Source organism: Oncorhynchus kisutch, linkage group LG4 (assembly GCF_002021735.2).
Source record: "Oncorhynchus kisutch isolate 150728-3 linkage group LG4, Okis_V2, whole genome shotgun sequence".
Classification (NCBI taxonomy): domain Eukaryota; kingdom Metazoa; phylum Chordata; class Actinopteri; order Salmoniformes; family Salmonidae; genus Oncorhynchus; species Oncorhynchus kisutch.
The window spans coordinates 20,389,847-20,412,205 of record NC_034177.2 but is presented as its reverse complement, the minus strand read 5'-3'; the positions used below and the strand labels follow the sequence as shown (position 1 = coordinate 20,412,205).

The 22,359-nt window shown below is 41.1% G+C and overlaps 3 protein-coding genes across 8 annotated transcripts; 2 read left to right on the top strand and 1 right to left on the bottom strand.

The window, feature by feature from the left end:
- Positions 1 to 6,218: 6,218 nt before the first annotated feature.
- On the top strand, positions 6,219 to 10,000 carry tmem221 (transmembrane protein 221). Its single transcript, XM_020480477.2, has 3 exons — positions 6,219 to 6,969; positions 7,511 to 7,596; positions 8,773 to 10,000. Exons 1-3 carry the CDS (start codon positions 6,677 to 6,679, stop codon positions 9,303 to 9,305), a joined length of 912 nt encoding a protein of 303 aa, XP_020336066.2. The 5' UTR covers positions 6,219 to 6,676; the 3' UTR covers positions 9,306 to 10,000.
- borcs8 (BLOC-1 related complex subunit 8) lies at positions 7,402 to 15,252 on the bottom strand. Of its 5 annotated transcripts, none has more exons than XM_020480480.2 (6): positions 14,882 to 15,252; positions 14,615 to 14,727; positions 14,360 to 14,424; positions 10,439 to 10,546; positions 9,999 to 10,090; positions 7,402 to 8,577 (listed from the first exon to the last, which is right to left on the bottom strand). In XM_020480480.2, exons 1-5 carry the CDS (start codon positions 14,994 to 14,996, stop codon positions 10,021 to 10,023), a joined length of 471 nt encoding a protein of 156 aa, XP_020336069.1. In that variant the 5' UTR covers positions 14,997 to 15,252; the 3' UTR covers positions 7,402 to 8,577; positions 9,999 to 10,020. The 5 variants fall into 5 exon arrangements, 4 of the variants coding, with proteins under 4 accessions (XP_020336069.1, XP_020336071.1, XP_020336067.1 ...); XM_020480482.2 differs by having other exon boundaries at positions 7,402 to 8,574; XR_004209669.1 differs by having other exon boundaries at positions 7,402 to 8,574; positions 9,999 to 10,546; positions 14,882 to 15,216.
- On the top strand, positions 15,231 to 17,861 carry rfxank (regulatory factor X-associated ankyrin-containing protein). Of its 2 annotated transcripts, none has more exons than XM_020480475.2 (9): positions 15,231 to 15,391; positions 15,593 to 15,721; positions 15,915 to 16,037; positions 16,320 to 16,385; positions 16,520 to 16,620; positions 16,725 to 16,850; positions 16,953 to 17,019; positions 17,139 to 17,219; positions 17,355 to 17,861. In XM_020480475.2, exons 2-9 carry the CDS (start codon positions 15,598 to 15,600, stop codon positions 17,444 to 17,446), a joined length of 780 nt encoding a protein of 259 aa, XP_020336064.1. In that variant the 5' UTR covers positions 15,231 to 15,391; positions 15,593 to 15,597; the 3' UTR covers positions 17,447 to 17,861. The 2 variants fall into 2 exon arrangements, with proteins under 2 accessions (XP_020336064.1, XP_020336065.1); XM_020480476.2 differs by having other exon boundaries at positions 17,347 to 17,861.
- Positions 17,862 to 22,359: the final 4,498 nt, after the last annotated feature.

Genomic DNA, 22,359 nt, shown 5'->3' with positions numbered 1-22,359 from the left:
CCCAGAAGTTAATTGACAGCATACCAGGGCGGATTGCAGAGGTCTTGAAAAAGAAGGGTCAACACTTCAAATATTGACTCTTTGCATCAACTTCATGTAATTGTCAATAAAAGCCTTTGACACTTATAAAATGCTTGTAATTATACTTCAGTATTCCATAATAACATCTGACAAAAATATCTAAAGACACTGAGGCAGCAAACTTTGTGGAAATTAATATTTGTGTCATTCTCAAAACTTTTGGCCACGACTGTACATTAAAATGTTACTAGACACAACTTTTACTTGTGTTGTCTTTTTTAAATTATTGAATTGAATAGTATCAGTCAATATGAGGTGGGAGAAACCCTGTGTATTCTGTACCAGGATCAGGGAACTCCTGTTGTTGTCACGCCCTGATCATGGAGAGCTTTTTATTCTCTATGTTGGTTAGGTCGGGGTGTGACTAGGGTGTGTCATCTAGGTGATTTATATTTCTATATTTGGCCTGGTATGGTTTTCAATCAGAGGCAGCTGTTTATCGTTGTCTCTGATTGGGGATCATATTTAGGCAGCAATTTCCTTCTTGGTGTTTGGTGGGATCTTGACTATGGATACTTGAATGTTAACACTATTGTTAGCGTCACGTTTCGGTTGAGATTATTATTTTGTTTTGCTGTGAGTTTCACTTAGTAATAAAAAGATGTGGAACCCAGATCATGCTGCGCTTTGGTCCACTTATTATGATGATCGTGACAGTTGTATACAGGACACCACACAGGAAGATGTTTACCAAGGTTTCTGATCCTGATTACCGCCAGATCCTGATTACCTCAAGACAAAATGCAGATAGGCGCAGTATCTCTATCGGCTGGGAAACAGCTGCGGGCAAGGTTCTGACAGATGGGCTTGGCGGTGGCAAGGACACACCCAAGAAACACCGACATACCCCCAAGCCAACTCACGTATTGCTTCTGTCATGGCCGCCAGCATGTCTTGAGGAGCAAGCCAAAAAACGAGGCAAAATCAGCAGGTGTAGTTCCCCTTTAAAATTGTTGGACACTTATTCCATTTTACTCAAGCTATTGGTGGCCATACCAAATGATGCAATGGTATAAAGCAATTTCTCTGACAAAAATATGGTGATGCAAGTGTGACAGAAAGATGCTAGACCTGGACACTGTAATTGATTAAGAATCTATTGTGCAAGATATACCTAACTTCGCAAACACTTATCACACAGGATTTAACTGTAGGCCTTTGATGCTGTAATATACACTTTGACATTTGAGTATTTTGTGTAGATCTTTGACAAAAAAAGACAATTACATACCACTTTGTAACACAAGAAAATGCGGAAAACGTCAAGGTGTGTGAATACTTCTGAAGGCACTGTATGTACTGTACATATAGGTAGGGGTAAAGTGACTAGCAGCAGTGTATGTGGTGAGTGTGAAATTGTGTTTGTGTGTGTGTGGCGTCAGTGTGCATGTTATGCGTGTGTGGGCATGTGTAGTGTGTGTACAGTATGTGTGTGTCAGTGTATCAGTGTAAGTATGTGTGAGTATGTGGGTAGAGTCCAGTGTTTGTATAGTCAGCGCAAGAGAGTTGGTGCAAAAAAGGGTCAATGCAGGTAGCCATTTGATTAGCTATTTATCAGTCTTGTTTAAAAGTCTTATGGCTTCGGGGTAGAAGCTGTTCAGGGTCCTGTTTGCTTCCAGACTTGGTGCATTGGTACCGCTTGCCGTGCAGTAGCAGAGAAAATAGTCTGTGTCTTGGGTGGCTGGGGTCTTTGACAGTTTTTTGGACCTTTCTCTGACGCCACCAGGCATAGAGGTCTTGGATAGCAGGGCCTCAGTGATGGACTGTCTGGGCCGTATGCACTACCCTCTGTAGTACCTTGCGGTCGAATGCCAAGCAGTTACCATTCCAAGCGGTGATGTAGCCAGTCAAGATGCTCTCGAAGGTGCAACTATAGAACTTTTTGAAGATCTGAGGACCCATGCCAATCCTAAACAACACTGTAGTCCCGGTCTTGGTCTGTGTCGTTCATAGATATGTTACTAGTATACTTTTTGTGCCTTGTTCTGAAGAAAACATAGATAAACCACAGAGAAGACATCTATTTCTGTTCACTGTATTGGGTTTTCAAAACATTTTATTGGTCGGAGATGTTCTAATGAAGGCCTACCTTTGGTATGACAAGAGTTCAACTCAAGTTGGATTGTGGATAAAAATGACCCATTTTCTTTCCATGATGAAAAGTGAAATAATCCTTTCATTTAGGTTCACAGCAAATTCCAGGAGCTCCCTATTTGCTGACTTGCTTGCTAACTCACGTACATTGGCTGTGTGTCAGTAAAAAGGTAATTCAAGATGAATGATGTCAATAATACAGCCTAAGAACAGAAGGGGATAGTGGTGGATAAAAGTTCAAAAAATATAATAAAATGCTCCAAAGAGAGGTACACTACTGTACATAAAACGATTTGATAGGTAACTTAGATCACCCTTTGCCTCCTGCTGTTAAATTAGTGAGTGTATAGACTGGCAATAAGAGCATCCAATATCCAATACCTCTGTCCTTAATGTCTCACTTTCTCACAATCTGCATTGAATCTCACTGCATACTTTTCCAGCTAGTATTACATACATTGGTTGTGCTTGCTTTTGTTAGATCTACAATACATTTTTCACCGTTTTACTGAACTCACACAGATAATCAAGGCTTATTACTCTTCAATAATCTAGCCACATCCCTTAGGCCAAACATAGTACTGACATGGTTTATTATATATAGCATGCATTTGTCAGTTCAAAGATGTCAAAAGTTAGTCCACATACTATCTTAATAGATACGGTATATTTAGAGGTAATTACTCAATCATTTATGTGAGCTACACTATTCTTGACTATTTTGGGAGGTGGCACATTGCTTTGGACACTCCTAAAAAGTATTTAAGGACAAGTGTTATTAACATCGAACAATCACAGACACACACACCCACACTGATTTCCAAGGAGGCCTTTCATGATGCAAGAGTTAGCAACATCCCAGAAGGCCGCTTCCACCCTGGCGATAGGCTACATCCCTGTGTGCAGCTGGATTCACCAAATCAGTGGAGAAAACACACGACACCATCACCTTTAAATAAAAGAGTAAACCACCTGCTAAGAATCATAGAAGCTGTGTTGACATTTTGCCTAAAAGTGATTCATTATGGAGGTTTAGGTTCAAAGACAGGGCAGAGAAGATCTGTTATGTTACATTCAGTTACATTATAAATGGAATAGTGGTCGACATTATCATGTGAATTAATGCATGTATAGTTTCATACATCTTACACGGTTGTCCAATAGCATACAACTTGGATGACGTATAGTATTGCACGTCTTTATCTGAGACCAGGTTGCTTCTTGTGCTGTAACAACATAAGAGAATTAGGGGGAGAATTTACATTGGCGGTTAGGGAAACTAAAGACAAAGGTTAGGAGAACTAAAAAGAAAATGGTTAGATGAATTTACGTAGCAGGTTAGGTGAATTGGGTTAAGTTTAGTATCAGGGTTAGCTAAAATACTACAGTTGTCCCTGACACCACTCAAACATGCAACCTTTGGATTGCTAGACTGTTGCGGATTTCACCCACCCATCCTCAATGACAAACCTCCCTAAACTAGACCATTAGTAGGTATCATACATCTTGGAGGTGTTCAGAAATAAGTAAAATATATTTTGCATGCCTCTGAGGCCAGACCGCAGTGTTGTGACCAAAGTATGTTTCCCCAAAAGCCTTATGAATCACATGAAGAGAGTATATTCTAAGTCAGATGAAGGAGCCTTTGGAAAGTGTTCACATTTAGACTTCTTTTTTGTTTTCCTGAAACTGCTCACTTCTGCTTTCGACAACATCAGATGCTGCCATTTTAGTATGTGTGGTGAGGCTGTCAAATTCAGAAATAGACTCCATGGTCAGTGTGCATATGTGAGAGCAATTCTTCGTTGTGTGTACTTTTATAGCTGCAAGCTTATCTCCATCAGAACAGCTTTAGCTGCACTACAGGTGTCCTGCTGTCTTCAAGACAGTCACATGCAGATAACATTTCCCTTACCCCTTATTACTAGAGATCAGCATCAGTACATACACATATATAGAATTATACCTAATTAAGCTTTGGTTTTCTTGGAACTTTTGTTGTTGTAGGGGTTTAACATGTGCTATACACTTCAGAATGGATAAAATACAACCATGTTTGTTTGCATGAAATCAAAAAGGTATTCTATTTGTATACTAGGGAGGTATCCATGTAATTAAAGTAACTTCAGAAAATGGAGGCATAGCCATAGTCTAAATATGGATGATGGAAAGAAATAGTAGGAATATTAATTAATCAAACTGTAGGCATTGTTTTTTTGTTAAGTGGTGCAATCCATAGAGGTCACAATGATCACCAATAGGACACATTTACTGTCAATCAAGTATTTTCTGAAATTCAATATACTGTAAACTGAACAAAAGTATTAACGCAACATGCAACAATTACAGTTCATATATAGAAATCAATCAATTTAAATAAATTCATTAGGCCCTAATCTATGGATTTCACATGACAGGGAATACAGATATGCATCTGTTGGGCACAGATACCTTAAAAAAAAAGTAGGGGCTTGGATCAGAAAACCAATCAGTATCTGGTGTGACCACCATTTCCCTCATGCAGCGTGACATATCTCCTTCGCATAGAGTTGACCAGGCTGTTGATTGTGGCTTGTGGTCCCACTCCTCTTCAATGGCTGTGCGAAGTTGCTGGATATTGGCTGGAACTGGAACACGCTGTCATACACGTAAATTCAGAGCATCCCAAACATGCTCAAATCACTCACTCACATCTACCCGGTACAGTTGAAACCCGGGATTCATCCTTGAAGAGCACAGTTCTCCAGCGTGCCAGCGGCCATTGAAGGTGAGTATTTGCCCACTGAGGTCGTTAAGACGCCAAACTGCGGTCAGGTCAAGACCCTGGTGAGGACGACGACTTTGCAGATGAGCTACCCTGAGACTGCTTCTGACAGTTTGTGCAGAAATTCTTTGGTTGTGAAAACCCACAGTTTCATCAACTGTCCGGGTGGCTGGTCTCAAGATGCTCCCGCAGATGAAAAAGCTGGATGTGGAGGTCCTGGGCTGGCTGGCATTGTGGTCTGTGGTTGTGAGGCCGGTTGGGCATACTGCCAAATTCTCTGAAACGACATTTGAGGCGGCTTATGGTATAGAAATTAACATTAAATGATCTGCCAATAGCTCTGGTGGACATTCCTGCAGTTAGTTAGCTACCTCAAAACTTAAGACATCTGTGTCATTGTGTTGTAACAAAAGTGAAAAAGGTACACCTGTGTAATGATCATGCTGTTTAATCAGCTTCTTGATATGCCACACCTGTCAGGTGGATTAATTATCTTGGCAAAGGAGTAATGCTCACTAACAGGGATGTAAACAAATTTGTGCACAACATTTGAGAGAAATAATATTTTTGTGCAGTATAGAACATTTCTAGGATAGTTTAATTCAGCTCATGAAATCAACATTTTACATGTTGCATTGATATTTTGATTCAGTGTACAATAACAGGTCAATGGTGAAATGAATTACGTTTCCTAAAGAAGCCAAACATGAAAGGTGGGTGAGTGAATGCACAGGGCAGTAGCCTCAAATCAACAGAGCAACAGCAGTGCGCTCTCTGGGTAAACAGTGTGTGTTTCCAAGGCAACCACTGAAAAGTTAATTGGATTCAAAGAGGGAGATTTCGGGGAGAATGAATGAGAGGGCAGGACACCCCATTTCAAATTCCCAGGACCTCTTGGGGCGTTGCACAATCGCGAGCTGATGGCATTGCGTCATCTTTTGGCAATTTCAGACGCTCGTGCATGATAAGCGAAACATTAACTAATGTAGACAGTTTTAGTTTGATTATTTTCAGGAGGCTACTATTGATTAATTAAATAGACAATGCCTAATTAAAGAGCTATTGAGGACTAAAGAATGTATCTTGATGGATCCTTATTCATTTTAATAGCATGTCTGCACCAAAAATATGACGGTGGCCTAGTCAACCCAACATAAATAAAAACCAAGTCATAATATACAAATAAAAATATTTGTTTTCTGGAGCATGGTTTCTTCATATGTAAAATGTATTTGAGGTTTAAATTCAGTGCGCACTACTGCAATTGTGTTAACGTTCCCAAAATGCCTTCATGCCGGTGTAATTCATGTTTTGGAAGGGAAAGTGAATAGTTTCTAACTTGTATAAATTGGTATAGTTTCCCCCCGGCTGTGGACTGCTTCGGACGAGCACATCAACGCATTGTTCCGGAGAATCCAAGTGAAAAGTCCATTGTTGTTGCGAAGTTTTTAATCTGGGGATTTAAAGAACATCACATGCTCGGCTGGGGGAGTGGGTGCTCGCGCACAATAGGCAAATAACACTCTAATTCCATGATCGGACTCTAAATCACAGGTTTCTTACCTTTTCCTATTCAAAACATTTTTCTACACTTAAAACGACATTTTATGTTAGTTTGAAGCCTTTGGAAAAGAGGACCGCAAGAAGTATCCGGAGGATAAAGTGGATTCCCACCGCGATAACTTTTTCCAAGGAAGACAAGTGCGTCGACGTCAGTCCGTGATTTATTACCCAAATATGACGGTTTACAGCCAGCGGTCTTTGATGGTCCTTGCTTTATTGGGGATCCTATCAGGGATTATGTCTCTGCTATCGGTCAATCTGATTTTCCATTTACAAACACAACAGATTGCTGTGAAGGAATCTCCCACCATCTCCATCGTGCCAACTAATGTTTGGGCAGTGCTGATGCCAGTGTCTACAGTGCTTTCTGCTCTGTCTCTCACGCTCAATTTGAGCTCTGCCGTGGTCTGCCTTCTGCACAGCTACTTTACAACAGAGATATGCAGAGGAGAAGATGATACTGAAAGGTAAATCCATCAACACACCTATACTTAGGATGCTATTTGTTATAGGCTAACATCACTGATACACCAGTAGTTTATTTGGTTGTATAATGTGCTTTAATTAGCCTATATTAATGTTTGACATTGATAGAAATGAAAGAATACTACATTCTATTACATTCATAACTTTCAGTGTGTGCAGAGGCTGCTTGACTGACCGACCCTTATCTCTAAACTCGGTATGAATCCTGGACAAACAATAGCATTTCCTCATTATGCACCCAGTGCACGGCCCCTGGCCTCAGTGGCCCTGCTCTTTCCCACTTTGGCTTATAAATGTACTTTCATTTAGCTTCTGTGCACTCCAGTGCAAGTAATGACAAAGCATTCTGTTTAAAACGATCGATTTTGAGCAGAAAAGTATCCCACATGATAGAACAATTATGGACAGAAGGCCTAATTACAACCTTGAATTGATTTATTTTGGTCTAAATACATAATTTAGCACATTCCACAAATAGTATGGTCATGTAACTGATTGCATTTGCTTAATTTCCTCCCACAGAGCAGACTGGTTCCTATTGGATAGCCGAGCTGTCCGACATGTGGCCATAGGACTATTTTGCCTTGGGGTTTCAGTATACTTAGCAGGTAAGACCAACAACAAATAACAGTAAGGCCTAGTTAATGACCAGGACATATTGTGGACCAAAGCAATCTGCATCCAGCTGGTCTTAACACTTGTCACCCCAAACTCATTGGCAAAATCAAAAGTAACAAACTGCTACTTATTTGGTAGCGTTATGTACACAGTAGTCAGACCACATAACTCTATTCCACATCAAGTAACTCCCAAAAGCAATAAAATCAGATTTAAAAAAAGACAAATAAACCTTATGGAACAGTGAGGACTGAAGGGTCACACACATGGGTACACACACAGGTACCCTACACACACACCTGGATAGTGTGTTGCATTAGAGTAGTGGCCTGCAGAGAGACAGTTAATATGTTGTAACATTTATTTTAATGTTTAAAATTATATATATATATATTCATTCATTTTTGCTGGATCCCAAGAAGTGTAGCTGTTGCTTTGGCAGCAGCTAATGGGGTTCCATAATAAATACAAATGAACCTCACGTGCAAGCTTTTAAATGAATCTGCTTTAGCTAAATTATCAGACATTACATACGTTTAGACCAACGGCTAAACAATTAACAGCTTCTACCAAATAGTTGTGACCCTAGAAAGGAAAACTTAATTTAGATTCCTACAGATATATTCCAGTTAATTTGCAGCAGAGGCAAAAGTCACTACTTTCAGAATCCCTCCAATTGATTGATACACAAGGACCAAAATAATGACTTATTTGATGTGTTAAATAAGTATGTTAAGGTATGTCCTGGCAAAGCTGCTGGCTTTCCATTCCATTGAGTGTCTTGTTGAGGTGGTGGGGGCAGGGCACCATTGTGATGGTAGGGCGAATGACCTCCTGACCCCACAGCTCCCTTTCAGAGGGAACTTAGCCAGAGCCTCACTGCAATGCCACAATGTCGTCATCATCATGTCCCAGAGCTGTGTTTCTCTCCTCCTTCCTTCAGCACTCTTGGGTCTATGGTTCTTCTCCTGCTGAGAGATGTCAAATATAGTAAAATAGGTCACAAAAACACAACCGTGGCAATGCACTACATTAGAGTTATCCACCCCAGGGAGAAAAAGTGATCTTTCTTACAGTGTATAGACTCATCTTTCTGTACCTGTCACTGTGTCCATCTCCCCCTCTTATTCTGTTTATCTTTCTCTCTCTATCCCTCTCTGCTGCAGCTATGTCCATCTACATGCTGCTGGTGTTTGAGGTAGAGACAGGCATAGCGAGCGCATGCGTACTGGCCTCGGGCATCCTGATTCTGCTGATGATCGTGATTCACTCCCTGGTCAAAGCCACCCGTACCGCCCAACACTACCGCGGTGGGGAACACACTGACACCTTGTACCAGAACCAGCACGGTGGGAGCACCCCTGCCGCCCGGCAAGGCAAGCTCCAAGATGGGGAAAAACCCAGGAGGCACCGCAACAACTCCCAACTCCACCGGCATTTGTCCTACCCCCCTCCCTGCACCGACCCTAAGCAGCATCACCAGCATCAGTACTCCCCATCCCACAGCCCTCAGAGCCACAGCAGTGACAAGGAGGGCTACAGTAGTGGTGGAAGTGGTTCTAGAATGCACAGGACCCTGTCAACAGAGTCAGGGCTGCTGCAGTCTCCATCTAAGCCCTGGAATGGCATTAACAATGAGATGCGGAGCGTGCTGGCCCGCAAGTCAGGAGCCTCCAGTAAAGACTCTACTCTGGTGTGACCTGACCTGCAAAGTCTTAGCAGTTAGTACATTCCTAACCAACCATCAAACATTCCAAAGGATACAGTATGGATAGAAAATATCTGAAGCTATTTAAAAGCTCTGTGCTATCCCTTCATGATCCAAGCACCACTAATACTATTACTGTACATTTCAATACAGACATACAGTGAAACTGTCATTTTAATGCACCTTTCCTAACATCTTGTTCCCTTATTGCCTTTGTATTGACTTTTTACACAGAAACCATCACTATTAAACCCTCTCTAGAATGTTTACTTACTGGTATTCCAATGGAAAATGTTAGTAACTTATAGCTACAGCTAATGCTATAGTTGCTACGTGATTATACAATTTAACAAGTGGCTGAGAAATGCTTTATATTTTCAAAATTGTTTGGTAAAGACCAAAGGTGGTCTTTGAAATATATTGCCAAAAATGTATATTACACAATGTGTAGATAAATTTGGTAGTGTTTAGTCTGCATACTGTAAAACAAACATGTCATAACTTTGAATAAAGGTCGTGAGTATGTTGATACAAAACACTGTAAAAAATAAAGTGGAGCATTTTAAGTAAACCAGTATTAGCACATTCCGCTTCATTCTAGCGCACTTACTTGAAAGTCAAGAGAGTGCCTAGAAGTCCTTGAGTCCAAGTATAGCTTTGAGTGATGCCTGAGGATCAACTAACCTTGGACAGTGTCTTCCAAAGGTCAGGAGGAAGTGGATGGGGGATGTGGTGGAGTGGCAGGGGGAATGGGAGAGGGGGTCACTTCATGTGCGCTGCATGCATGTGCCAATGGAGGGAAATAATAAAGTAAACAGAACTGAGACACAAAAATGGCAAATAAAATAATGCAAAGAAAGGATGATTGCAAAGGAAAATAACTACAAACAAGAAATGGTGGCCCACGTCTATGAAAAAGTTACCTTGGCTTTCACTCAAAAGGAGTTTATAAGCCTCATCAACTCCACCCTTGAGCAGGGAGATTGTGTTTTTTCTCCTCAGCAGTGATGAGTGGGTTGTGGGCAATCAGACAAATGAAGGATACAGTGTTGTTACTGTGTAAATGACACAGTGTTATTATGGTTTCCCAGAGCCAAAGTGAGTGGTTGTTTACTGCCTCTTACCTGCGCCCCTGGGAGGTGCTGATCTGTTCCTTCATGCTGATGGCTTGACGAAGGAGGCCATCGATGCTTTTGAAGTACAGGCTGCTGTTTGTCATGCTTTTCACTGCACTGGAAATGAAAATATGAATGTGTGTTAACAAATACAACATTGAATTGCCGATCAATGTTTTCAATATAATTAAAATCGTAAACAGTAGACTTTAGACCATGACTCCAATTCCGTCGCATAACTTTGGGTCACTGGACGCCCCCTTTAGCCTTGTGGGAAATGCCCTGGCACTGCCCGATGCACCTGGCTGTGTTGAGTAACACTTGCCTAATAAATCTGACTTTTATACCAATTCTTGGTATACAGTCAAACAAAGCACTGCAAAAATCGTAGAGTTTAATGACAAGCCAGAATGTTGAATAAATTACATTTGAACTTTACCGGTTGTCTGTGTGGTTGGTCCTTCAGCTGCTCTAAATTTTAAACAAAATATCCACAGAAAAGTATTGTTTCCCCAGCTTTTTAGAGCACCGATACAACACAATTTATATCACCTGGCACATGCGCATGTCCATGTACAGTTGAAGTCGGAAGTTTACAAACACTTAGGTTGGAGTTTTTCCAACCACTCCACAAACTATAGTTTTGGCAAGTCGGTGAGGACATCTACTTTGTGCATGACAACAAATTTTTCCAACATTTTTTTACAGACAGATTATTTCATTTATAAATCACTGTATCACAATTCCAGTGGGTCAAAAGTTTACATACACTAAGTTGACTGTGCCTTTAGCTTGAAAAATTCCAGAAAATTATGTAATGGCTTTAGAATCTTCTGATAGGCTAATTAACATCATTTCAGTCAATTGGAGGTGTACCGGTGTATGTATTTCAAGGCCTACCTTCAAACTCAGTGCCTCTTTGCTTGAAATCATGGGAAAATCAAAAGAAATCAGCCAAGACTTCAGAAAATAAATTGTAGACCTCCACAAGTCTGGTTCATCCTTGAGAGCAATTTCCAAATGGCTGAAGGCACCAAGTATGCATACGCAAGTATGAACACCATGCGACCACGCAGCCATCATACCGCTCAGGAAGGAGACGCGTTCTGTCTCCTAGAGAATAATATACTTTGGTGCGAAAAAGTGCAAATCAATCCCAGAACAACAGCAAAGGACCTTGTGAAGATGCTGGAGGAAATAGGTACAAAAGTATCTATATCCACAGTAAAAACTAGTCCTATATCGACATAACCTGAAAGGCCGCTCAGCAAGGAAGAAGCCACTGCTCCAAAACCCCCATTAAAAAGCCAGACTACAGTTTGCAACTGCACATGGGGACAAAGATCATGCTTTTTGGAGATATGTCCTCTGGTCTGATACAAAAATATAACCGTTTGGCCATAATGACCATTGTTATGTTTGGAGGAAAAAGGGGGAGGCTTGCAAGCCGAAGAACACCATCCCAACCGTGAAGCACGGGAGTGGCAGCATCATGTTGTGGGGGGCTTTGCTGCAGGAGGGACTGGTGCACTTCACAAAATAGATGGCATCATGAGGCAGAAAAATGATGTGGATATATTGAAGCAACATCAAGACATCAGTCAGGAAGTTAAAGCTTGGTCGCAAATGGGTCTTCCAAATGATCAATGACCCCAAGCATTCTTCCAAAGTTGTGGCAAAATGGCTTAAGGACAAGGTAGTCAAGGTATTGGAGTGGCCATCACAAAGCTTTGACCTCAATCCTATAGAAAATGTGTGGGCAGAACTGAGAAAGCGTGTGCGAGCAAGGAGGCCTACAAACCTGACTCAGTTACACCAGCTCTGTCAGGAGGAATGGGCCAAAATTCACCCAATTTATTGTGAGAAGTTTGTGGAAGGCTACCCGAAACACTCGACCAAAGTGAAACAATTTAAAAGGCAATGCTACCAAATACTAATTGAATGTATGTAAACTTCTGACCCACTGGGAATGTGATGAAAGAAATAAAAGCTGAAATAAATCACTACTATTTTTCTGACATTTCACATTCTTAAAATAAAGTGGTGATCCTAACCAATTTTTACTAGGATTAAATGTCAGGAATTGTGAAAAACTGAGTTTAAATGTTTTTGGCTAAGGTGTATGTAAACTTCCGACTTCAACTGTAAACACCTGTTAGTATGCATGCATCGCGTGCATGTACTTCCGTCTTGTGCACCTGCCTTCGTTCATGAGCAAACATCCGGATTGCAACACATCGACCTGCGTTTAGGCCCTCTACTCGTTTCTATTTTTTACCAGTGACCTGCCACTGGCATTAAACACAGCATGTGTGCCCATGTATGCTGATGATTCAACCACATACACATCAGCAACCACAGCTAATGAAGTCACTGAAAACCTTAAAGAGTTGCAGTCTGTTTTGGAATGGGTGGCCAGTAATATACTGGTCCTGAACATCAAAACTAAAAGCACTGTATTTGGTACAAATCATTCCCTAAGTTCTAGACCTCAGCGGAATCTGGTAATGAATGGTGTAGCTGTTGAACAAGTTGAGACTAAATTACTTAGTGTTACTTTAGATTGTAAACTGTCAAGGTCAAAACATAGATTAAATGGTTGTGAAGATGGGGAGAGGTCTGTCCGTAATAAAGAGATGCGCTGCTTTTTTGACACCACACTTCAAAAAGTCCTTCGGGCTCTAGTTTGATCTAATCTTGATTATTGTCCAGTTATATGGTGAAGTCCTGCAAAGAAAGACCTAGTTAAGCTGCAGCTGGCCCAGAACAGAGTGGCACATCTTGCCCCTCTTTGTAATCAGAGGTCTAATAGTAATACTATTCATGCTCTCTTGGCTAAGAGTTGAGGAAAGAACACATCACTTATTTTTTAAATAACAAACATTAATGTGTTGGAAATTCCAAATGGTTTGCATAGTCAACTTACACACAGGACTGGTACACACACTTTCCCCCACCAGGGGTCTTTTCAGTCCCCAGGACCAAAACAAATTAAAGGAAATGTACAGTATTATACAGAGCCACGAGTGCATGGAACTCCCTTCCATTTTATATAGCACAACTGAACAGCAAACCTGGTATCACGGCACAACAACTCTCCCCCATGTGACCTACTTGTGTGTATGTACTGATCTGTATGTGTAACTAAGATTGACACACACTACATGTTGTTTTTAAATGCATGTCAATTGTAAAGTCTTTTGTCTGTAATGTCTTTTTCGTTATGTGTCGGACCCAAGTAAGACCAGGCTTTATTACAGCCAGGCGCAACTTTGTTAAAATGCGTATTTGAAATATTCTCTCTCATTGGTATGAAAGTTCCAAAGGTTTCTAAAACCGTATCACAAGCGAGGATTATTAACATTTCTATTCGTTAAAACAAAGTGTCAGAATTGTAGTTCACATGGAGCCAGCTGTGGTCCATACCTTCAGCTGAGCACCCAAAAGGGGGTTGACTCGCAGTTCTATTAAAATTACACAGAAGTCACTGGACGAAGGCGTTTTCTGTACGAGAGAGTTTTGTTAAGACACTCGACGCTTGGTGTGAACATTAACACACATCACTTACGGTACAGGTTTGGAAGCATAAGGACCTTATCTTTCATATCAGCGAGAAATACTTAAATTGATACACACCTTTAATGGTTCCCACACGGCCATATCTCCATGTTACTGCGCATGTTTACGAAAGACAGAGGGTCCACCTGTGCTAATTAACTATCTAGCATGCTCCAAACACCAGTTTGTAACAGAAGAAGGCCACCAAAAACATGTTGTCACTGAAAAACTGTTGGCTGCAACTGTGATTAAGCCAGTTAAAACAGTGTAGAGTAAGTGTATTTGTGATGCGAAATGAAAGTAAAGGACTTTATGTTTCTAGAACCGTATCGCAATTGAGGCTCCTTAAGAGTACATCTTGGGCTAGATTACCTGCATGCATATTCCACAGTGTAGATTGCTCCTTGGCTTTGCTCCTCCCAGCTCTGCATATCTGTCTGGAAGAGATGATCAGAGAATAATATTATGAATTACGTTACTGCAAAAGTAGCTACCGGTATACATTTAGTTTTTAGACGTGTTTTTGGACAGCCCATTATAGCTATTGTAAAGTAACAAAACTACATTTATTCTCCTTAGCAAGTTAATATGTAGCTAAACTGCTTTGGATTCACTAACGTTACTTACTTTGTGTTGTACTAGCTCTGGGAGGGACCTTCTAACGTGTTCTTGCAGTCGATAAAGAGCCACTGATGGCTCGTTAGCCAACACGTACATGTTCTCCGTGAATTTGTCAGTCACTGCAGAGATAAACATATAATAATATAATATATACTGTTATGAGAAATAGCTACGTTAGCTGTTTAGCTAATGCAGCTACTAGCTAAGGTTAGCTAGCTGGTGATGACAATTGACTTTAGCAAACAATTGTACTATAAAGTATTCGCTAATTACCTCTTTTAACTTTCAGTTGCATCTCCTGGTCCTCCATCTTATACACAGTAAACGATCTACAATGAAATAATTGCAAGGGTTTAAATCGTGTTAAACCGTTATCAAAAATAAACATGCAGTTTCCGTGTTACTGTCATGCGCATCACAAATCATGTTCGGAATGAAACACGCATTTAAAAATTAGTTCCTAGATATTTATTCTCTCGACATTTATCTCACGTTTACTGGTGGATTGAACAATTATCGTAGATAAAATCAGTCAAACAATTTCATACATTACACATGCACACATTCAAAAACACTTAATTGGATAAAGTTATTTATAAGCAATGTAATGAATGGATGGACAGTTCGGGCGGCTTACCATTATCAATTGCATCATGGGATTTTGTAAATAAACTCACTTTCAGTTTTGATATCAGGAAGTTGGAGTGAAGACTAAACCATTGATGTTGCTATTTTTTCCGATATTGTGAGCTGGACATATAAACCATTGCTTGCGACATAAAGGTAAAAATGAATCTATTTATAATGTTCAATTGAGACTTTCCTATTTTGCAAGAGCTGATGTGGAATGGTTTTCCATCATTTCAGCTTTGAAAAGTAAGAGATAGTGAGATAATCATAGACATTTGTTCTATATTTGTTCTATTGACTTCTGTTGGCTAAAGCTAATCTATATAGTAATATATATCTCTACTTTGATTCAAGAGACCATGGATGGCACAGATGGTGTTGAGATACCAGATCTTGCAGCCAGTTTACACATATTCTCAGATGATCTAGCATTGGAATCCACTACATGTCTATCAGGGGAGGCCAGAGGAGAGCGGTTAAATGGTATGACTGTCAGTCCTACAACTCTTTGCTGGTTTTACATGGTCTATAGGCTTTCTCATACAGTAATCACACTTGTCCATTTGTCTGCAGTGAATGTGTCAACACCATTTTCAGTTTGCATAAAGTCTCAAATGATTATAGGCATTGGGGTATGCAAATGTGATGAAATATCTGTATTGCTCCTTGCCACCAGGTGTGATGGTGACTACAGAGAACATGGGTGTGGATGAGGAGGAGAGCCTGTTGAAATACTCCACCACCCTCACGAATAGGCAGCGTGGGAACGAGGTCACAGTCAGACCAGCTACTTTAGACAGTAAGTATGTCTGTCTGAACTCAGAAAACACACTCAACTCTTTGTTCACGGCAAATTACCTTAAACACTACTGTGTATGCACTCTCATTCATAATCTATTAGATAATGCACAGGAATGTTACAGGAATGACCCTAAAATATCTCTGTGGTTTTATGTACACTGTATATGTATATTCCTGTATATTTGTATATAACTGAGGGAGATTAAGGTATATTATGCATATCATTTAGTATATGGACAATTAAATGTACAAAACACTGACCCCTTTGATGTCTCATCAGTTCTGTCCATCCACCAGCTAGCTGCCCAGGGGGAGGTCTTACAGGTGGCCACACACCTGAGCAAAGGTGAGAAATGTTCATATCCACTTACCAATAGTGCAAAGAGTAGAACTTGCCTGACTTGTGTAGTATTGTGGAACCAGCATGATGACTTGTAGGCAGTGTCCTGTGTAAAATGAAAATGTTTGTTGACCTTGCAGACAGTTCATTATTAAACCGCCAGGATGAACGGGGCTTAACTCCTCTCATGTGGGCAGCAGCGTTTGGAGAGAAAGCCATGGTGGATTTCCTCCTGGAAAACGTTTGTGATATTTCTAGACCCTTGATCATTGAATTCAATGTTTAGTCATAAACAGGGTGGTGGTTGATTGTAACCTGTGTGGCTGCTATGACCTTGTGTCTTAGGGGGCAGATCCGAGTACGATAGCATGGGAACGGGAGAGTGCCTTGACCCTGGCGAGCTCAGGAGGCTATGCAGTCATAGTGAAACGTCTTCTTGAACATGGAGTAGATATCAATGCTTATGACTGGGTAAGGGTGTAAATTAGGATTCTTGATTTCTTCAGAAATATCACACATCAGTCTTCAATATGTTTTTGGGTAATTTTATTCATGGGATGTTGTATGTTTAAGAATGGTGGTACTCCTCTCCTTTACGCTGTTAGAGGGAACCATGTAAGGTGTGCTGAGGCCCTCTTAGGTACGTTGCCTCATACCCCTGCACACAGGTCATTTTAATTAATGATCTCCAAAACCAAAATACTGTAGTCATCTCAAAGTGGCACAAATACATAAGATGGTCTTATGATTGTAATTCAGATAAAGGGGCAGACATGAACATTGAGGCAGATTCTGGGTATAGTCCAATGGCCTTAGCTGTTGCCCTCGGACACAAACAAGGTAAGCACCCTCTCTAATCTGTCATCTTCAACAACAAAAAAGTTTTACATTTAAAAAAAAACTTCCCTGGCAAAAGTAAATCATGTAATCAAGTAAAACAAGTTTTGTAAATCATGTGTTGTTTCAGTCCAAAAGGTGTTAGAGGACCATATTCTGAAACTCCTGAAGAAAAAAGCATGACACCAGCTAAGGGTACCAGGATGTGGTTAGAGAGGACGTTGTGCTGAACAGAGGATCACCTGCTGGCATCAGTGGTGAGGTGGTTGACCAAAACACTGAAGCCACAAAAGGCGGTTGGTAGTGAAGACACTTGGAACGGAAGCTCCAACGTTAAGGGACACTGTGGTTCTTATCTTGTACATTTATTCAACATGTTTTTTATATTATGGAAATGCTTATTTCTTTTTTTTGGGGGGGGGGGGGGGGGGGGTCAAACTATCTTTAAATATATATTTAAAAAAACTGGAGGTTTTGCACCAATGGATAGTAAACAAATGTTCAAAAACAAAATGCATTTTACGACGTTCATTTGGAATGGGAAATCAAATGCACAGCACAAGCATTTGAATATGTAGGTGGTTTCGTGACCTTAAAGCCTGGAAAGCTGCAATAAAATCCAGATTCTTTGTCTGAACCAAATCCTCCCTTTTCCCTTGTTGTTTGTGTGCGCAAGCAGGGAACCAACTTAAAATGTCCTCACCAAAAGCAGTCAGATATGGTTCCCATTCAAAACAATTCATTTGGGGTGGTAGTCTTCCAGCAGTCATGTTCTTCAATGGCACTATACCCTCTCTTTCCCTATAAGTCTCTCCCTCTCTCACGCAGAAACAGAAACGTCACAAAGCTCTTTCCCCCAGGATGTCCAAGGAGTAAACAATTATTCTGCCAAAGAAGTCGGCACTGTTCTCAAACACTATTTGTAGCCTGTGCACCGTGGGGACGTCCTGGATGGGAAATCTGTGGGTGTGGAGTTAAGAACCAGATAAGCAGAGGAGTAATGAAAGAGAACGGCACAGAACAATGTTAATTGAAAGCTGCTCTGTAGCTACTATGCATTAAAATCAACATTTCTGTATTACAGTATTTAGGTCCAGGCATAACTTTTCTGTACTATTACAACTTATTTAAGCAATTATTACAACTAAGACTAGTGTCCTGTCCAGGCGGTGTAGTTCTACATCAAGCTGCCTCACGTTTGAATTACAAGGCCATTCTGTCTCGAACAAGACTTACTACAACTAATTTGAACAGGTATGATTTTAGAGACATTTAATAATACATTGAAGGATATTTGTAGTGAGCTGCTGTCTTCTGGGTAAAAATCTATGATTTTAGCCAAGTCTCCATCTTTTGGGCATCCTGACGGGAAAGTGAAAGCCTTTTCAGGATCATTGACAGTCTGTCTCTTTTTTGACATATGACGTGTTATAGCATAGTATGACAATGAATCATTGAAAATAATACCTTAATAATAAATCATTTGGTGAGTACTTATTTGTCCTATTTCACATGTGAATTGTTCTTCATGGTGGTACACTGACCAAAGGAGTTATGGGTGTGTGTGTGTATATATATATATATATATATTTAACACCTTCCAATCCACGTTTTACCTGAAAAGCCACCTTGGAACTGCACCTTTAATTCTGAAACTCTGAAGGACTGTGGGAATTCCAGAGTAACTCACTGAGAATCACCCTGTAAAAAGTTAACATAAAGTAGGTGCTAGTGTCATGGGTTAGTCTGCTGCAGGCTTTCACCTCACCTTTTGTGTGTGTGGTGTAGTGTGCACACACACACACACACACAGCATTCGGAAAGTATTCAGACCCCTTAACTTTTTGTTACAGGCTTATTCTAAAATTGATTTTTTTTTTACGACAAAATGTTCCTCATCAATCTAAACACAATAGCCCATAATGACAAAGCAAAAACTGTTTAGACATTTTTACTTTGTTGAAGCACCTTTGACAGCGATTACAGCTTTGCGTCTTCTTGGGTATGACTCTCCAAGCTTGGCACACCTGTATTTGCAGAGTTTCTCCTATTCTTCTTTGCAGATCCTCTCAAGCGCTGTCAGGTTGGATGGGGACCATCACTGCACAGCTATTTTCAGGTCTCTCCATAGATGTTCGATCAGGTTCAAGTCCGGACATTCTGAGACTTGTCCCAAAACCACTACTGCGTTGTCTTAGCACTGTGCTTAGGGTCATTGTCCTGTTGGAAGGTGAACCTTCGCCCCAATCTGAGGTCCTGAGTGCTCTGGAGCAGGTTGTCATCAAGGATCTCTCTGTACTTTGCTCCGTTCATCTTTCCCTCGATTTAGACTAGTCTCCCAGTCCCTGCAGCTGAAAAACATCCCCACAGCATGATACCGTCACCATGCTTCACCATAGGGATGGTGCCAGGTTTCCTCCAGACGTGACGCTTGGCATCCACGACAAAGAGTTCAATCTTGGTTTCAAAGGATCGAGAAGGGCAAGAAGGTAGAGACAACAATATATCACACAAAGCAGCCACAACTGTCAGTAAGAGTGTCCACGATTGAGTCTTTTAATGAAGAGATTGAGATAAAACTGTCCAGTTTGATTGTTTGTTGCAGCTCGTTCCAGTCGCTAGCTGCAGCGAACTGAAAAGAAGAGCAACCCATGGATGTGTGTGCTTTGGGACCTTTAGCAGAATGTGGCTGGCAGAACGAGTGTTGTATGTGGAGGATGAGGGCTGCAGTAGATATCTCATATTGGGGGGAGTGAGGCCCAAAGGTCTAAACAATCTGACCCAGATGTTTTTGTGGGGCTTAAGAGTTTAAGGAGCTCTTTTAGCACCTCAGACTCAGTGACCGCCTGCAGGGAGAAGATTTGTAGTGGGGCAGGGGGAAAAGAGGGAGAAGCATCAGGGATAGTCACATTAGAATGGGTGGGAGATGAGGAAATGTTGGACTGGCAAGGAGGCATGGCTGAGTCAAATTGGAATCTTGACTTAATGAAGTGGTGATTAAAGAGCTCAGCCATGTGCTTCTTGTCAGTAACAACCACACCATCAACATTAAGGGATATGGGCAGCTGTAAAGAGGAGGGTTTATTCTTCAGGTCTTTAACTGTTTGAAAACTTCTTGGGGTTAGACCCACAGAGAGAACTGCTCCTTAGAAGTAACCAACCTCGGCCTTCCAGATAGCCTGAGTCACTTATTTCTCATTTACCTGAGCCAGTCAGCCTGAGTATGCGTGTCCCAAGCCTTTCACCAGATGCATTTCTTGAGGTAGAGTAACCCTGCAAGATCACAGTTGAACCAGGGGCTGAAACTGTTTTTAATTCCCATTTTCTTTATGGGGCCGTGTTTGTTAACAATACCACTGAAAATATAAAAAAATAAGGTCCAAGCGTCTTCGACAGAGGGGATCAAGCTGATTCTATACCATTTTACAGGCCAGTTCATGAAGGAATGCTTGCTCATTCAAGTTGTTTAGCAAGAGTCTATGACAAATCAGGACAGGTCGTTTCACTGAGCAGCCATTACGAACACAGGCTGTAAAACAGTGATCACTAAGGTCATTACAGAAAACACCAGACTGATACCTATCAGGATTATTTGTGAGGATAACATTGAGGAGAGTAGCCTTTTCTGGGTGTTTGGAGGCATACCTTGTGGGATTGGTAATAATCTAAGAAAGATTTAGCGAGTGCCATTGCGTTAGGACTTGGCCAGGTGATTTAAGTATGTCCCATTTTAGGTCACAAAGCAGGACAAATTCAGACTTGGTGTAAGGGGCCAGGAAAGAGCTTAGGGCAGATAGGGTACAGACCGGTGCTGATGGAGGATGATAGCACCCAGCAACAGTCAACAAAGAGCCATTTGAAAGTTTAATGCTTAAAACCATCAAATTAAATTGTTTGGGGACAGACTTGGTGGAGACAACTGAAGGTGATCCTTGGTAAAGATTGCCACTCCCCCACCTTTGGAAGATCGGTCTTGCCGAAAAAGGTTATAACTAGAAAGGTTAACATCAGTATTCAAAACACTCTTCCTTAACTTCTTGGTGACAGGGGGGCAGTATTGAGTAGCTTGGATAAATAAGGTGCCCAGAGTAAACTGCCTGCTACTCTGTCCCAGATGCTGATATATGCATATTATTAGTAGTATTGCATAGAAAACACTCTGAAGTTTCTAAAACTGTTTGAATGATGTCTGTGAGTATAACAGAACTCATATGGCAGGCGAAAACCTGAAAAAAATCCAACCAGGAAGTGGGAAATTTGATGTTTGTAGTTTTTCAACTCTTTGCCATTCCAATATACTGTCACGACCTGGCCTTAGTTATCTTTGTTTTCTTTATTATTTTGGTTAGGCATGGGTGTGACATGGGTGATGTATGGTTTTTGTCTCATCTAGGGTGTTTGTACTGTCTAGCGGTTTTTGTAGATTTATGGGTTTGTGTTCATTCTAGGTGTTTATGTAAGTCTATGGTTGCCTAGATTGGGTCTCAATCAGAGACAGGTAGGTGTTTATCGTTGTCTTTGATTGGGAACCATATTTAGGCAGCATGTTCTTTGGGTATTTTGTGGGTGATTGTTTCCTGTCTTTGTGTTCTCTGCACAAGATAGGACTGTTTCGGTTTTGCCACGTTTGTTATTTTGTAAAGTGTGTTCAGTTTTTTTAAAACATGGACACCTACCACGCTGCGTATTGATCCGATCCTTGCTACACCTCTTCAGAGGAAGAGGAGGAAATCTGCCGTGACATTGCACTTCCTAGGGATTCCACTACATGTCAACAGTCTTTATAACTTTTTTACATGTAATTTTTTTTTTTTACCCCTTTTTGTGGTATCCAATTGTTAGTAGCTACTATCTTGTCTCATCGCTACAACTCCCGTACGGGCTCAGGAGAGACAAAGGTTGAAAGTCATGCGTCCTCCGATACCCAACCAAGCCGCACTGCTTCTTAACACAGCACGCATCCAACACGGAAGCCAGCCGCACCAGTGTGTTGGAGGAAACACCGTGCACCTGGCGTGCACTGCGCCCAACCTGCCACAGGAGTCGCTGGTGCGCGATGAGACAAGGATATCCCTACCGGCCAAACCCTCCTTAGCCGGATGACGCTAGGCCAATTGTGCGTCGCCCCACAGACCTCCCGGTC

Excerpts from the sequence above, each read along its gene's own strand:
- borcs8 (XM_020480480.2), bottom strand. The coding sequence starts at position 14,996 with ATGTTTATTTTTGATAACGGTTTAACACGATTTAAACCCTTGCAATTA. Across the intron at positions 14,425-14,614 it reads CAGAGCTAGTACAACACAAA|ACAGATATGCAGAGCTGGGA; the intron begins GTAAGTAACGTT and ends CATCTCTTCCAG. Across the intron at positions 10,091-10,438 it reads AGCACCTCCCAGGGGCGCAG|CGCACATGAAGTGACCCCCT; the intron begins GTAAGAGGCAGT and ends ACATGCATGCAG.
- tmem221 (XM_020480477.2), top strand. The coding sequence starts at position 6,677 with ATGACGGTTTACAGCCAGCGGTCTTTGATGGTCCTTGCTTTATTGGGG. Across the intron at positions 6,970-7,510 it reads GGAGAAGATGATACTGAAAG|AGCAGACTGGTTCCTATTGG; the intron begins GTAAATCCATCA and ends TTCCTCCCACAG. Across the intron at positions 7,597-8,772 it reads GGTTTCAGTATACTTAGCAG|CTATGTCCATCTACATGCTG; the intron begins GTAAGACCAACA and ends TCTCTGCTGCAG.
- rfxank (XM_020480475.2), top strand. The coding sequence starts at position 15,598 with ATGGATGGCACAGATGGTGTTGAGATACCAGATCTTGCAGCCAGTTTA. Across the intron at positions 16,621-16,724 it reads TGGATTTCCTCCTGGAAAAC|GGGGCAGATCCGAGTACGAT; the intron begins GTTTGTGATATT and ends CTTGTGTCTTAG. Across the intron at positions 16,851-16,952 it reads ATATCAATGCTTATGACTGG|AATGGTGGTACTCCTCTCCT; the intron begins GTAAGGGTGTAA and ends TGTATGTTTAAG.